Genomic DNA, 16642 nt, shown 5'->3' with positions numbered 1-16642 from the left:
AGAGAGAGGGAGCCTGATGAACCTTGCTATGTGAGACAGTAAAAGTGAGACTTTGGGGCCCATCACCTCGCCTCTCCGAGCTTTACTTTCTATGATAGCATCTCACAGAATGGCTGAAAAGAGGAAACGTGTGAGTATTTAGCACTTTGTGTGTAGGCAACAAACATTAGCTTTCTTCTTGGTAAGTTCTCTTATTTTCCTAAAGATGGCATAAATAAATCTGAACTGAGTCTGGTTCTGATTTCCACACATCCTGAGTCTGTGGGCCTGGCTTCCTGAGGACTCCTGTGAATCCGTGGGCGCACTCTCACTGAACCCTGAGCTGGAGCCAGGCAGCCTGGCTGCATCGGGGTGTGTTTTTCCTAACACCCAGGCACTTGAATGAGCTGAGGAGTGCTTCCTCAGAGGCAGTGGCGGAGAGCAGGGGTGGAGAAGATGTGGAGCCCAAGCTGCCCATCAGCTGAAGTGATGCCTCCACAGTCTTCTGGTGATTACTGGAAACAGAACACTGGCATGGAGTGGACAGCTTCAGTGAGTGTCTGGGGAACTTGGAAGTGGGAGACATAGAGCTTGGAAGAAGGGTGGGGTGTAGGCATCTGGTAGAGTGCCAGAACTCTGGGGGTCCAAGGAGTGCTCGAGAACTGAGATAATACTCATCATCCTGGAAGGATGACGTGCTGCGAGTATCGCCTCCAATCTGCACAGGGGCCAGCATCAGCTCTGCATTTACGGAATTATTCCTGCTCTCTATTCTCTCCTAGTCTGACTCCTGTTTGTGAACAAGCTCAAGCCCCAACCTCATGCTCACTTCCCTCTCCCCTATTCTTTACTTCCTACCACCCCAGTCTCCCTTCTCTCACTCTCTGTCTTTCTCTGTGCCCTCAGAGGTGGACCCACACCTCCTTCACCACCTAGACTTCTTTGCTGCCTGGAGCAAAGCTCCAGTAGGAAGTCCCAAGGCAGATAAGGAGCGCGACTTACATACCATTCCTTTCTATTTATGCATTAACATATTTTGCAAAGGAACTTATGAGGGTGTATGAAATATGAAATCACCAAGGTAAAAAGTAGAATTGAAAAACTGGGAACAAAGACCTACAATGGAAACAAAGCTAAAACCAAGAAAACTGCAGAGTATCATCCGCTCCCATTTGATTGTTGTTGGGTTACACATGTAGTCCCCGGTTTTCTGGATGCCCGCAGGTAAAGTGGCATTTGTAAGTTCAGCGTCTGTAATATATGAATAAGTGAGTGACGCTGCATAAATGCAAATGTGTAGAGACTGGAGTATCAGCATCCTTCTTCTAGCTGCAATGAAGAGACTTACACAGGTAGCCCCAAAAGGGAAGGAGGAGGAAAGGTTTCCCTAAGGATGCCCTGGCAATGAGCAAGAAGAAGATGTCCCAGTGCTCTAAGAGTTGGATTCAGAGGGTGGCCAGGTCTCCCATTTGGGGTATGTGGATCCAGGCACCCCCCCCACACACACATGAGCGCAAGGGCTGGCAGGTCCCATCCTAGTGCTCTGCCTTCAGCACAGCTGAGCTATGCCCCAGCACAGGCTCCCCCCACTACCCGAAAATGAAGTGTTTTACTAAGACTTTTCACAAGTAGAAATGGTGTAAGGAGAAAAAGCAATTGCTATTAATTGACATAGAACATTTTCTGAGTATTCCTAAACCCAAAATAACCTATGAAATCATACCAAATTGTGCTAAAACTTAAAATAACGCTAATAATAATACCTAAAGTAACACATGAAGGAGAAGCAGGATGATGTGCTACACACACAGCCTCTATAAAGCAGGGGGTGTGGTATAAATTGGGAGGGAAGATTACTCTAGAAGAAGTCAGTGGACAAGAAAGACATTGTAAATCATTTTTGCTCTTCATAAAGAGGTTGTGGATGATTTGTGAATATCTGTTGATTTTGGTCCCTTGCAACTCCTGGGGGTCTTTATCATGGCTCACTCCTCTACAAGGAACTATTCTGATGATTTTCTCTAATGCTGAGAGCAGGACTCAGAAAGCAGGGAGACTACGACTTGAACCAAGATCGTAGGATTTGAGTTTGATGCAGTTATTGGTCCCCAAGCACTAGTCCCCCAAGGGTAAACTGGTGGCTGCAAGAAAGATGTTAGACACCATCAGAGCAGGATTCCTGTCTGCCCTGAACTGACCAGGTCATGGAGGTGAGCTGTGGGTGGAGGGCTACCTTGAAGGACTGCAGCTGAGTATGGTGGGGAAGGCAAGCACTCCCACGCTGCCTGTCTAGAAAGCATGGTCTCCTGTAGTGTGGACAGCTACAAGCAGAGAACATTCCCCAGAGAGTTCAGCGATGTTGAATGATGGCAGAACTAGAATTCTAGCTCTGCCATACATTAGCTGTATGACCATGGGCAAATTACTTGATTACTGATTCTATTTCTGCATATATAAAATGCAGACAATGCCTTTTGGAGCTGAAACAAGAAATAACATGATGTAGCAGTTAAGTCCTTGGAGACTAACCTCCCCAAACAGAGAGTAATTTTTCTGATTATGATTTTGGGTGGAGCTGCTGACCTGTTTTCCAATATTTGCAATGGGACTTAGGTTCCCAGGGATTTGGGAGGAAAATAATCTGTCAAACCAACACGGGAAATTGTGCCATTGATGACAAGGCGCCCGCAGCATCTTGGGACAAACAGGGTTGACTGTACTTCATGAAGCCCAATGGCTGTGGGTTGAATAATCTTTCGGGAGGCCCAGATTTGAAAATAAATTTTTTAAAAAGGCAGTGGAACAAGAAAAGATAACAGCTCTCCCCGGGGGCACAGCAGGCTAGAAAGTATTTTCCTGTGTGTAGACGCAAGGGCTTCTCGGTCCATCATAGCGTTACCCTGCCTCTGAGATCCAGGCACTTGGAAGGAAAAGTGCGGGCCGGCTTGACCTCGCATTCCAGACACCATGTCTCAGGCTGGCCCTCCCCTGCCGGTATCTGAGATCCTTTGTTCAAGTGGGAATATGAGTGATGCGTCACTGAATTCCACAGGCACTGTCTGGGGAGGGCTGCAGGCGGCAGGCAGCTTAAGCCCTCTCTCCCTCTGCCTCCCAAGGGAGGAGGCCGCTCCCCTTCAGCCCAGAGGGCCAGAAGGGAGGGCGCCAGGCACATGCTGAATTATCTCACAAGAGCAATTGGAGTCTACCTTGGCTGAAGTCGGGAAGGTTGTAAAATCACTTCCCTGAGGCACTCCAGCACCCAATTTGGAGATGAGTGGGGATTTACATGATTCAACGGAATGTTTCTTTCCAGCATCGGGGCTCAGTCAGTCGTGAAGGAGGAATTTGTGAGCAAAGCTTACAGGCTGTGGCTTCAGCTTCATTCTTGTCTGGAGGGGCTGTGGGAGTGAGGAAAAAAATGCAAAATCTTTGTGAGGTTACAATCAAGGATGTTGGGGGTGGGATGCATCTGTTTCACTGTGACCTGAGGAAGGTTTTTCTCTGGGGTTCAGAGCGATAAGTGAGGAATCTCTTAGGACTCTAAGCCCTTAATAGAAGGGGCACTCTGTTTAGGGCAAGGTGCCGTGGTAAGTCATTTATATCACGTCTTTGCTAGATGCTAACAGCCCTGCAAGTTGAGGCTTTTGTCCTCTCACTGAGGAGGACATTGAGGCTCAGGGAAGGGACGTGATGAGCCTGAAGTCTCTTGGGGCAGAAAGTTTCTCGGCACAGCCAGAACATATGTTGGCAGACCTCTCCCCCAGAACGGCTAACTAGAGAGACAAGTCATTTACTGGCACATGCGATGATAAGACAGACTGTCTTAAACCCTCAGGGCAGCAGCGTTCAGCAGAGGCCAGGCCGCTGGCTCAGACTTCTGGGGGACCTTTGGTGGAGCACCCTCTTCCTGCCACGGGCTGAGCCCAGGTCTGATGATAAATGTCTGGGCAGAACTGAATAGTCATTGCCCTCCGCCCTCTGCCACCCTGAGGTTCCTGCCACTGACTAGGTCTTTGATAAAGGAGAGCTGAAAATTGAAATTGAAAATTTGAAATCTGAGGTATACAGATATCTAGTGCATGATACTTATTTCACAGAATGGCTGCAAGACTCAACACATATGCAGGGGATTTGTAAACTGTAAGTTTCATGCAAGAATCTGTTATTTGCTTCTTCTGTTAAAGTGCTCCCCCATAAAGAGCCTGGTGCCAGCAGGGTGGGGTCCCTCTGTACTCAACTGGTGAGTTTGCTCTTGGAGGCAGAAGCCAGGAAAGGGAGTTGTTAAGTACACAGGAGCTAAAAGTCATTGGCCTTTTCCTTTGTGCTTGCTTTTGCCCTGAAGCCACCAGCTTTCACCCACATGGGATTACATCAAATCTGGTGCTCCAGCTTTTGCTGTGCGGGGAGATTTCTGGAGCAGATGAGCATCCTAGGGCCAGAATAGCTGGGGTGGCAGCGTGGTTTCTGCTTGTGAGAGACAATTATGAAGTTAAGTATGGATTGAGGAACAGGCAGACTTGGGCCCAAATCTTACGCCATCTCTTCTTGGCTGTGTGATATGGGAAAGTCCTTTTACCTGTTGGCTCCTCAGCTTTCTCACCTGACAAATGGGGAAACACCCCTTCCTACTGACAGGATGGTGCCAGAAGGCACTGAAATCAGGTAAAGCTCGCTCCGAGCCTGCTGCAGAGGCGGTGCCCGACAGATGTTACTTTATCACCATTGAAAGAACCTGTGATCATACTAATATCCAGCTAATGGACGTGTATGAGAATATATCCCCATTGTGAAGCAACACATAGTCGTGATTAGCTATTTAGAATAATTAGCCATTACTAATACAATACTTAAGGAGTACAAATCAAATGTCAGACACATTTCTAACTGCTTTACATAGACAAATTCATTATCATGTGCCGCTCATGAAGATGGATGTGGTCAACCAGCCTCCAAGAACCCTACGCCCTGACCTCACACCCCTCCCACATCGATCCTGGGCTTGGCCACGTGACTGGCTTTGCTAATGGGACGTCAGCAGGCACGGCAGAAACACATTCTCTCTCTGAAGTCAGCTGCTATGGTGCAAAGTATTATAGGCCAAGCATCTGCATGACCGTGAAGCCCCGAAGGAGGAGAGGTCACCATGCATATTGGGGTTCCAGTTGAGCTCTCAGCTGAATGCAGCCCAGGTGTGACCTTCCATAGAATCCTGAGAAGCAAATCAATGTTGTTTCCAGCCACTGAGTTTTGGGGTAGTTTGTTACCCAGAAATAGAAACTAAAACAATGGGTATAACAAATATGTATAAATTCCTTGGATAATTAACATGAAGAACTTGTTTTTCCTTCCTTACTATTTGTGATCAGCCTGAAAGCTAAGGGGATGACTGTGAACCTCACATGGGGTCACTCATTCATTCAACAAACATTTAGAATGCCTGCTCTTTCCCAGGCTGGGTGCCAGGTTTGGGATATTGTGGTGAGGTCAGCCCCTGCCTTCATTATGTTTCCAGTTCATGACTAGGAATCATCCTCCTTGATACCCTGTGAAAAAATGAGCAGTGCTCCCAACTGTCCCCCCATCTACACCTGACTTTAACTGACTTATAATTCCAAAGACAGGAAGCACAGACTGGCTTTAATATGAGATCAATATGACTGCAAACCCTCTCTTCTTCCCACCTCCTTCTGGAGTCAGTTTCCTTATCATCGAACTGACTGTCAGAATTCTCATATAAAACCACCACAAGGAGGGCCTCCCCTGTGGCGCAGCGGTTGAGCGCTGGGTTGCGAAGCTGCCTGCAGCCTCAGCAGCGCCGGTTCAATCCCCGGCCAGCCAATGGCGAGGGTCTCACATGGTGCGCAGACCTCTCCTGCCGCCCGCTGCTCCCCTCAGCAGTGTACTTCGGTCCTTCTGCCTGCTCTGCTCCCCGCTCTGGCTCTGGTGAATTCTCTCACCCTCCTGCGCTTCTGACTGTACCCAGTGCTTGTATAAATAAATAAATAAATCTAAAAAAAAAAAAAAAAAAACAAACACCACAAAAAATACAAGGGCACAAATACTCATTAATATCTCTACTCCTCCTTTTACCCCATTGATTGAAAACCTACAGCCAATTTCAGGGACTTGTTCGGAGGGCTGTTCATGGGCCATCATAGCTGTCCCCCTTCCAGCTTCCTAGGGTCCTGACGCCGACAAGAATTTCGAACCTAGCTCTCCTGCTTGCTCCATACCTGCAGACTCCCTGATCCTTCCCACTGGAAAACTGAGCCTGTGATCCTTGATGCTGGCCCCTGGCCCACAGAGCTTTACCAAAGGCTCATGTACATCATCTCAATTACTCTTTCCAGCAGGCCTGCCAGGCAGGTGTTCTCAGCCTCATTTTACAGTTGAGATACCGGAGGCTCAGAGAGCTAAAGTGACTTTTGCAAGGTTACAAAGAAAATGAGGGGCTGAGCTTGCCTTGAAACCTAGGTGCCCTGTGTCCTGCCTCAGGCTCTTTCTGGTTCTTTGCACCACCTCCCTGCGACACCCTCAAGACCCAGGTTGCATCACAGAGAGCTCGAAAAGTGAAATCCACAGCATTCTCAAGGAAGGGAGACACACATGATTATTTTCTTCACTAAGTACGTAGGAGGCATTAACATTCACCCAGGAGCTGCTGAAATCCACTCAACTGGAACCGAGACTGGCGAGAAGGGGACTGACCAAATTTGTTTACAGTGGGCTAATCCGCTCTCTCACTCCACACAGCCTGGCTTTATGAGTGGAGAGAAAGTCTAATTGCAGGCTGACAGCCCTGAGTGTCTCATGGGAAGACAGTGCTGAATAAAAGTATTCTATACATATTATTTTTGCTAGTCCTATAGTTGGAAAAGAGATGCCTTAGATCGCCATTATAGAAGCATAAGATTTCACACTGGAGGAGGTAGTGGAGACAAGTTACCCTTCAGATGTGGACACTGAGGTCCAGAGAAGTCAAGTGGTTGTCCAGGGTCATGTAAGGTGGGGTTGGCAGAGGTCGGCATGAGTCCAGAAGCCTGATACTGGAGCTTCTGAGTTCCCGCCACCCCCTTTTGCCCCCAAGCAATTCCCCATGTGTTTAAAGTCCATGGAGTTCCTGCCCCTGGGAGTCAGTTTCTAATCTGGTTTTTCTGCCTCCAGTCCACCTTCAGGTGTCCTAGGAGTGCAAGCTACAAGTCTGATCAATTATGGGACCCTGCTTCTTCAATTTGTCTAGGACCCTTCATATCATCAAAGACAGAATCTAAATCTTTAGTCCCAGCAAAAAAAAAAAAAAAAGTCCTTTGATGTGACCAATATCATCATGCTAGATAGATGGTTGATCCCCACGCTGGCCATGTCCTTTTGCATCTTCATGGTTCTGCGTATGCTATTTCCTTTGTCTGGAATAGACTGTCTTCCTCTTTTTGCCTAAATAAAGTTCCAGCAACTTCTAACCCCATCTGTCTCCTTCAAAGCCCAAATCACCTATACATGGTTGTTCATGGTTGCTCTCAGCCTGGCATGCAGATGCCAGGGCACATGCCATCCAGGGATGGGACTGTGATGGACAAAGGCTGTAATCTCTTCCTCTCTGAGTGTTTAGTGCCCACCACAGTGCCTAGGCCCACCCTGGATGCAATGAATACAATAAGAAATTGGTTCTGTGTTGTTACTTTATATATAATAGTGTTACATAATGGTAAACAAAATGGGCTTGGTCAGCTTTCCCAGAGCTCATGTTCTGTCTGTTCAATTCATCAGGTTGCTCTTGGTTTGAGGCTTAAAGACTGCAACGTCTTGAAGAATCCTCACTCAACACCGATGACCTGATAACATCAAGAAGCTTAAAATGTGTAGAAAAATGGCACATGCATGTCCACATATTGCTGATGCTTCAGATGGCACCCTGAGTCCTACCTGAGAGCAAGTCCCACAGGGTGGCTGCAGGAGGGTGTTGCTGGAGTGCAGGGGTGGAGAGAGAGCAGCAGGAAGGAGGGTTACAAAGAGAAGCAGTATCTGGAAATACCTATTGCTTCAGATTAATGTAACGGACATTAGGTACTTTGTATGTGTGCACATGTGTCTGTGTGTACGTGGGACACACACAACTCACTAAATCCTTTCTAGGGGAGAAAAGGTTAAGGCCTAGGGGTGGAATGACCTGTGGTGCCATGTGGGTGGCTCACCGTGGTGCTGCTCTTGGAAACAAGCATGCTGTGCTTGAAAGCTGCCGTCTCCCCACTGCATTGCATAAGATTTAAGCAAGAAGCATCTACTATGTGCCAGCACTAGGGATGTGGAGATGATTTAAAATATCTCTGCCCTCAAGAAACTCCGGTGTAGCAGGAGTGTATGTGTAGAAAGTAACCAGCATCTCAGTGTGATGTGGGAGGGCATGGAGGATAAGAGCAGTGGGAGGAGATTTACCACTAGGAGTTTAGGGTAACCTGCACATGGTGTTCTTGCGAAGCTGACTGGCTGACTGAGCTCTAGTGATGGGTTTTGAACACCTGTGCACACAGTGTGGTCCCTCACTGCCCGCTCACCAGACCCATGAAGCTGGTCCAGGTGTGGCGAGCCAATTGTGTTCGCTCACTTTCACAGCTGGTGTGCAGAGGCCTGGATCAGGCCCCCAACCAGGCTTCCCTGAGTTGTCAGAAATCACAAGTGGGACAAACTGGCCCCCAACCAAGTCGGTGGTCTTTCAGAGAGGAAGCAGAGCCAGGTGCCGTGGGAACAGAGGAGGGGGCATCCTGCACCACGCTGGGAGTGAGGGCATCCAGAGAGCCAGACAATGAGCCTATTGATGAAGCCAGAGGACTCGCTCAGGTGTAAAATCGACTTAGTTTTTAACTGCAGCCAAATTGCAAGAGAACTTTCCCAAAAGACCACCCAGATTTGGCCAAAGCTGCTTGCCACACCCAATGCCTTCTTTGAGGAAAGGTCTTTAATTTCCACACTAATGAATCAGACCCTGACACCCTTGCTTCTCACCCCTTCAATGCAAATACAGAGCTTCAACATGAATGGGGGAGAGCAGGCACGCATTAGCCCACCTGTTTGTAAAGCTTCTGATTGAGACCAATTACTCAGACCAGCCCCACTTGGTTTCCAGTTGAAAATCTACACTAATGTCTATTGGCCGCAGCCAGGGACTGATGAAGCAATCAGGAGGAAAAACAGATACCACTGACCTGCAATCTTACAAAGGTCCAGGCAGTGGACAGGGAGTGCAAATTTACTGTTTGCAGATTTTGTGTACACACACACACTGTAGGGTAAGGAAAAATGTCAGGCTTTTCTGCCCTCTCGCCATCAGGATAGATGATGGATCCTTGTGGTCCTGAAGTTGCTACACTGAGTGTTCCTGAAGTTTTCAGCCTTTGAAGGACTAGGGTGGTACTAGCCAGGCAGAGGTGGAGGAGCAGGCCCCATACCACTCTATCATCGGGACCCTGTAACTGAAATCATTCTATCAACTTTTGCTGGTAGCATCCTTTCCCCAGATCCTCAAAATCATCCCAAGCATCTTGACAGGCACCTCCACATTCCACCCTCCCCCACTGTCCCCTTTGTTCAGGCCCCACTTTGTGTCTTTGTTCCCTTTTGTTAGCACTTAAGTGAAAGCTCCCCTGTGGATGAAAGGAGGCAGATAGTGGGCAGCAGGAGCAGAGACACCGGAGCGGAGGCATTGTGGCAACAGCCCAGCATCAGTGGTTCAAAATTCTTCATGTATTCTTCAGTCCTTCCATGCTGGTGGGTATTCTGTCCATTTTACAGATAAAGAAATTGAGGGTAGGAGACATAATGGTTAGTGGCATTTTCTGCCTTACAGCTGGGTTTTTTTCTACCAAGCAAATTGCCTCTATTTGCAGCATTTGCTACCTTATCCACACTGGGCAAACTGCAGCCCAGTACAGAGGGGAGGCGGCACAGTTTCCAAAGCCATTCTGAGAGCACAGACCTGGATGCCACGTGCACTTGGTAGTCTGGGCCAACACAGGACACGTTCCCCTCTGCGGCCATAACTCACAGGCTGATTTAGATAGTGGAAAGTGCTTCCCTGGGACAAGCAATGCATTTTCAAAATGAATTGCCATCTCCCTGTTCTGCATGGTATTTTATAACTATCTATCTTTGATAACGGAAAGCTACAATTAAGGTGAAATCCACATATGCAAACCTAACCGTTTTTTGGCATTTCCCATTCATCTTAGAATATTTTGGCTGAAAGCTGTTAAGTGCCCCCGCCCCCAGCCAACACGAGCACGGCACACGCATGCTCTCGTATAGCTTGATTCCATTTGACTTAGCTTCTCTCTTTTCATTCTGTGATCATCTTTCCATTCTTTGTTCCCTGGAAATGGTTTCCTTTCTCTGCACTAAGGCATAATGGACAGAGAACTGGACTTGGAGCTATAAGACCTGGGCCTTTGTCCTGACACACCACTTAGTATTGGTGCAACCAATACCCACCCCCCAAAAAAAATCTCAAATTTTGAAGTTGGGGACATCATAAACACATAACTCTGAGACTCACCAGCTGTGCAATTGGTAGCAAATTACTTAACTGTTCTGAAACAGAATGTCCTCATCTTCAGAACAGCCTTAGTATTATTGGCCTTCAAGATTGCTGTGAGGATTACATTAAATGGCATGGAATGCAGAAGACAGAGAGCCTGGTGCTCTGTAGATCTTGCTTCTGCTTTCTACCTTAATACCTACATAATCCTGCGTCCCTCAGGATTCTCTTCAGGATAGTGATATTTATCTCACAAGATTATTTTGAGGATTAAATGAGAAAATATTCCTGAAAGTATTATTCAATCATAGACTAATTTTAATAATTATTTGCTAATTTCTCCAATGAGCATTTCTTATTAAAGATTCAGTATTAAGTGATTTGATTATAAAGAAAAATCAGACACAGAACTTACCCTAGAGAGATTTACCTTCTTGATAAGTACCCCACTTCCTTGGAAAAACTTAATAGGAGATTATAAGGACAAGTGTTGGTAACAAGTTTATGAGGTTCAGAAAACAAGCAGATACCTACAGACACAGACCCATGAGGGACCAGTCACTGGAGAAGACTGACTGATAAGGAACCATTCATGGGGAAATTTCCTAGTTTAATAGACAGTGGGGGAGCCACTGAAGGTTTCTGAGCAGGAGAGTGATGTTGTCTAAGGCAGTTTGCTTAGAGATGAATGCAGCAGTAATGTACAGGGAGGTTTGAGCAAGGAGAAACTCACTAGGAGGCTGTAATGATCGTTTCAGAGACAGCAAAGGTCCTGATATGGGTCAAAGACAATGAGAATGATGGGGAGAAGCATGTTGGGAAAACATTGAGAGAAAATGGTAGAATTTGACTGACCATGTTGGGTGGTAAAGGGTGAAGGAGGAGTCTGGAATCCATTGAAGTCTTGGGAAAGGATGAAAGGCATCAGGAAAATTTTGAAAAGCTAGTCTAGGAAGGAAGACAACATTGCCTACATGTTAAAAGAAGAAAAATAAATAAAAATAAATAAATTTAAAAAAAAGAAGAAAAATAATTCAGTGGAATGCCAGGGACCAGAAGAAGACACAACAGCCTTTTCGTAGGACTGCATTCCCCAGCCTAAGCACTATTAACATTTGTGGTCACATAATTCTTCTTGGGAACTGTCCTGTGCATTGTGGGAGGTTTGGCACAAACCAGATTCCAGTAGCACAACCTCCAAAGTTGTAACAACCATGTCTCTGGATACTTCCAAGTATCCCCTGAAGGGCAGAATCATTTCTCGGTGAGGCCATGGTTACAGGGTGAGGTCTACTCATGGGAAAAGCTGTGTAAGTGGTGGAGGAAATGTGACTATGTTTTCCACACAGACTCCCCAGAGGCACTGAGGACTTGTGTCAGGAAGTTGGACTCTGGATGGATGAGACAGGGAGAGTGGGAGATGGCTAGTCTTGATGGAAAGAAATGTGTTCCAGAAGTGCACCCTTAGCTGCCCCAAGGCGTCCCCATATAACACCTGCATCTTTAGTGAAAGCACAGTGAAATAAGTCATGACTGCATCACTCATGGAAAAAGGAGAAAAAGAAGAGTTTTCTGAATGGGTCTGAATGAGGGTAGAACTGAGAACAAGAGGATCCAGGAGTCACAACAGAGTTAAAGGCGAGGCACAGAAATCAATGGCTAGAGGGACTTTCCAGGACACAAAATTGCTGTTCAGTTCTGTCAAATTTTATGTAAATCTCTGAGCAACCAGAGGCAATGACAACTGGGGACCTTATTAAAATTTCCATGTTGAAATAAGATACACATTTCTTCGGCATGCAAGTCATTAATTTTTTTTTCATAGCTTTATTTGAGATTAATAATGCTACTACTTGTCAATCCTGATAATGAGAGATCTAAAGATTCCCAAAGATATCAAGACAGCTGTACATTCTTGGGCAAGTTAATTAACTTCTCTGGACCTCCATTTCTTCCACTGCAAAATGAAATTAATCATTTCCATCTCATAGACTTGTGAACATTAAGTAAAATAAGACATATGGCATGGCTGCCACATTGGAGGTGTTCCATTATTGTCTTTTAAAAATCCATCCATCCATTTATACGTCTGGAAGAGGCAGAGATAGTATCATCTAGAGTCCAGATATATGGCTGGTATTATGATTCTAGAGAAGGTTTCTGGAAATGTCATTTTTAGATATCTGGGCTCCTTGACATCAATATGCTGGATCTTAATGATATCCGGGATGAAAAATGGAAAGCACATTCAATTACCCACATTTCTCAGGCTGCAGGTGTTTGTTAATACATTGTAGAACCTCCTCGTAACTGTTAGCACTTCTTATAGGTTTCTGGTTGTTAACAGCTGAGATGATACACCAGTCAGTATTCACCTAGTTTTAGTCCTGCAATAGAGGCTGATCTGACCACAGACCTTCTAAGAGCCACGCAAAAAGACTTGGAATTCTGGAAGTTCATCTTAGCATAAATTTTGCCTCCATCTGAAAATCTGATCCCTTTCCTAAGCTGGTATTGGTTAAATAGGAGGTATCCTCAACCATACGGATATTGTTTTACAAAAGGCCTGAAGGACAGTGGCCTTTGGTGTCTGGGATTTTAGGATGTTTAGCTAATCAATACTCTAGTAATTAATTAACCACATGGAATGAGAATCAACTAAGTTATGTTAGTTTCAAACACTGGCTAAATCTTGTGGGTCCCAGTTGGTAGACATCTTTAACTCCCTGAAGAGTTTTATTCCTTCTGGGTGGTGGCTTCTGAATAAGATGTTCACTGTTGCTTTTTTCAGCCTGTCTTTGATGATTTGTCAGCCTGGGGTAACCATACAGGAGAAGGTGAACCGGTGAGTCATTTACAAGTCTGAGCAGAATTTGCATGTAAGACCCAGCTGGTGGGGAGGTGAGACAGTTTCATGTTTGCAACTGTCTATTTTAGGATGGAATGTGATCTCTTTTCATGTTATTACTAACTCAGGGAAGGAGTACCTGACACTGGAAAGAGCATGCACTTGTAGTCAGTTGGGTTTGTGTGAAAGTCACAGCTCTAATGCTCAGGAACTGAGTAATATGAAATAAATCACTTAGTCTCTGTGAGCTTCAATTTCCCTATCTGTGAAATGAGAATAATGTCTTTTCTATAAGAGCTGATGAACATGAAATAAGATCCTGTATGTGAAATATACTCAACTTAATATATGATAATTTTCTTGTGTAATGGACAGTAACCTCTACTTATCTGTTTGTGAATCATAAGAATACCCATGTCAGTGTTTGGGGGAAGATAAAATCAGCTGATGTGTATAAAACCATCTTAGACAAGGCAAGAGACTGTAGAGACACTAGGTTATTTCACTCTAGAAATGAGTTTACCTTTTGCTATGGGGAACTGAATGGAAGTGATATTTTCATATGTGCATTGTAACTTTACCCATTCTATTTCCTTGAATTATCCAACTGGATTTCCTGTTTTTTTATATTGTAACATCAAGTATTTTGTGGTATTTAAACCTTTATATAGCCTCTGGAATAGTGTCAAAGCAGCCCCTGTTTCCCAAACATTAAAGATTTTCAGTAGATTATTTAAATTCTTATTCAAATAATAATTCAATTCTGAATCATTACTTTCAAATGCTGGAGCAAAAGAGATTTCTTTCAAGTAACAGTTCAGAAGGGGGAAAGGCATTTTTATAAGCAATTAATTTGCAATTTGTATTTAAAGCAAATACATCTCAAAAAATCAGAAAATTCATCTTTAATAATTAGAAGATAAAGGCAAGAGAACTGTGCTAAAGGAAATCTCTACTGAGATACTCTTAATTATAAAAGCTTATCATTGTAATCCTTTTTGAAAATGAACAAAGAGTCTTGATGTTTGATGAACTTATCAAATAAGACAGACCAGTGAAGAGGCAAATTTGAAGTCAAGGCAAAAGAGAACCAATTAAATACTTTACAAAGTGCTGAAGAAGGAAGCCCCGAGGTCTTTGTGTCTAATGCCAGTATGTCTGACCCTGGCTTTGAAAATGGAAAATGGTGAAAAAACTTTACTGGGTTCAAATTCTGGCACTGGCAGTTACTGTGTGTGTCGCCTCAGACAAGCTATTTAAGTTTTCTGAGCAGTAAAATGGGAGGCAAGTAAGAGGAAGAATTAATTCACAAAATGTACTCAGAACAATGCCTGGTACTTAGTAAGCATTCAACGAAAGCTGTTGCAAATGATGTTGTGTGATTGTTATTGTCATTCTTGGTATATCTATTCTCTGAGGGTTGATAAAAGTTAGAATAAATTTATAATGTGCAATTGCCATGGCACCCCTAAGTTTGCCAGTAATGTTAATTTTTTTTTAAAGATTTATTTATTTTTATACAAGAGCTGGGGTACAGGTTAGAGGTGCGGGAGGGTGGGAGGATTCACCAGAACAGGGAGCAGAACAGGCAGATGACAGAAATACACTGCTGAGGGGAGCAGCGGGCGCTACAGGAGAGGTCTGCCACACCATGTGGGATTCTCACCAGCTGGCGGGGATCGAACCCGCGCTGTAGAAGCTGCGGACAGTTTCAAACGCAGCGCTCCACCTGCTGCGCCACCGGGGAGGCCCAATGTTAATTTTTTTAAAGATTTATTTATTTATGCATACAAGAGCTAGGGTACAGGCCAGAGATGCAGGGGTGAGAGGATCCACCAGAGACAGAGTGGGGAACAGAACAGGCAGATTGACTGAAATACACTACTGAATGGAGCAGCAGGTGAGTCTGGAGGGTTCTGCCTCACCATGTGGGTTTCTTCCTGGCTGGCTGGGGATTGAAATCATGCTGCAGAGGCTGTGGGTTGCTTCATAGTGTGGTGCTTAACCCCTTGTACCACCAGGGAGGCCTTAATGTTAAATTTAAGAAAATTTATTTGGCACTCTTTTATTCCCCCCCACATAAAATATTTTACACACTCTAACACTGAAAAACAGATAATATGCCTTACATTTTTAATGGTGTAAAATTATTTTTCTAATTCTATGTTTACCATTTGCTTATTACAAAGTTTGGTTTTAAAAATTTCAATTGCGTTATTTTTTATTGAGGTAATATTGGTTTATAAAACAGAATGTGATAAAGTTTTAATAGAAAAATGGGGTTGTTTTAAGAAAAGTAATTTTAAAATAATGGTGATGAAAGAAAGTTAAAATCTTCAGCCTCAAATATCAATGGGTTTCTTCTACTGCCTATTTTATACAAATAATTTAGTTTAGCATGTGTTGCTTTAAAAAGTTAAGATTTAATTAAAAAGTTAAGATTTTTTTCAGTCCTTTTAATTTACTGGGATTTGTGTTAGGACAAATATGGTGATTTATCTCAGTGAATATTCCATGTGTACTCAAAAGTGTATCTCCTTCTACTATTGGCTGTAGCAATGTCATTCAGTCAAATTGATTGTTAATATTACTCAAGTTTTCATCTCCTTGTTTTATCAATGACTGATACAGGGATATTGTAATCTCCAACTCTACTTGTGGGTTTGTCTATTTCTCCTTTCAGTTTTATGAGATTTTACTTCATATATTTTGAAGATCTGTTGCTAAATAGAATTGTTTTGTCTGCTTGATGATTTATCCCTTATCATTATGAAAGTCTTTTACTGAATCTGGTAATCACCCTTGTTTTGCAATCGACTGTTAATATAACACCTTGCTTTCATAGAGTTAGTTTTTGCATAGTGAGTTTTTTCTAATACTTTACTTAAACTTGCCTGACTCTTCATATTTTAAAGTATACTTCATATAGATAGCATGGTGATGAGTCTTGCTTTATTATCTATTCTAATCTCTTTTAATCATTGCATTTAGACCATTTATGTAAAATGTAGGTATTGAGATGCTTGGGTTGGGTCTACAAGCTTTCTACTTGTCCCATTGTTAGGGGGAAAGGATGTTCTGAGCTAATCCCATACAGGCTTTGTGGACCCCACCCCCACTTCAGACCAAAGCCATCAGGACATTGGGAAAGACAAATCCCATCACTACCAAAGGGAAGGTGGCTGGGACCTGAGGTTGGAGTTAAGCAGCCAGGGTTGGTATAAAAAAAAACAAACACGTGGGCCTTGGGTGGCTCGCTCTCTCGCTTGCCTCCTGGCTTCACAGCT

The 16642-nt window shown here is 44.2% G+C and overlaps 1 protein-coding gene across 1 annotated transcript in view; it reads left to right on the top strand.

Annotated features, from left to right (window-relative positions):
• Nucleotides 1-13275: 13275 nt before the first annotated feature.
• Nucleotides 13276-16642, top strand: part of C8A (complement C8 alpha chain) — a gene marked incomplete at both ends in the record, with an annotated part of 62069 nt that continues 58702 nt past the window's right edge. Inside the window, one exon of the mRNA XM_084242364.1 lies at nucleotides 13276-13352. Within this exon, the coding sequence (XP_084098490.1) occupies nucleotides 13276-13352 (77 nt within the window). The remainder of the gene's footprint in view (nucleotides 13353-16642) is intronic.

The sequence above is a fragment of the Talpa europaea genome (genome assembly GCF_964194135.1).
Source record: "Talpa europaea genome assembly, chromosome: 9".
NCBI classification, from domain to species: domain Eukaryota; kingdom Metazoa; phylum Chordata; class Mammalia; order Eulipotyphla; family Talpidae; genus Talpa; species Talpa europaea.
Note: the sequence above shows the minus strand (reverse complement) of the source record. Positions and strands in the feature narration are given on the sequence as shown.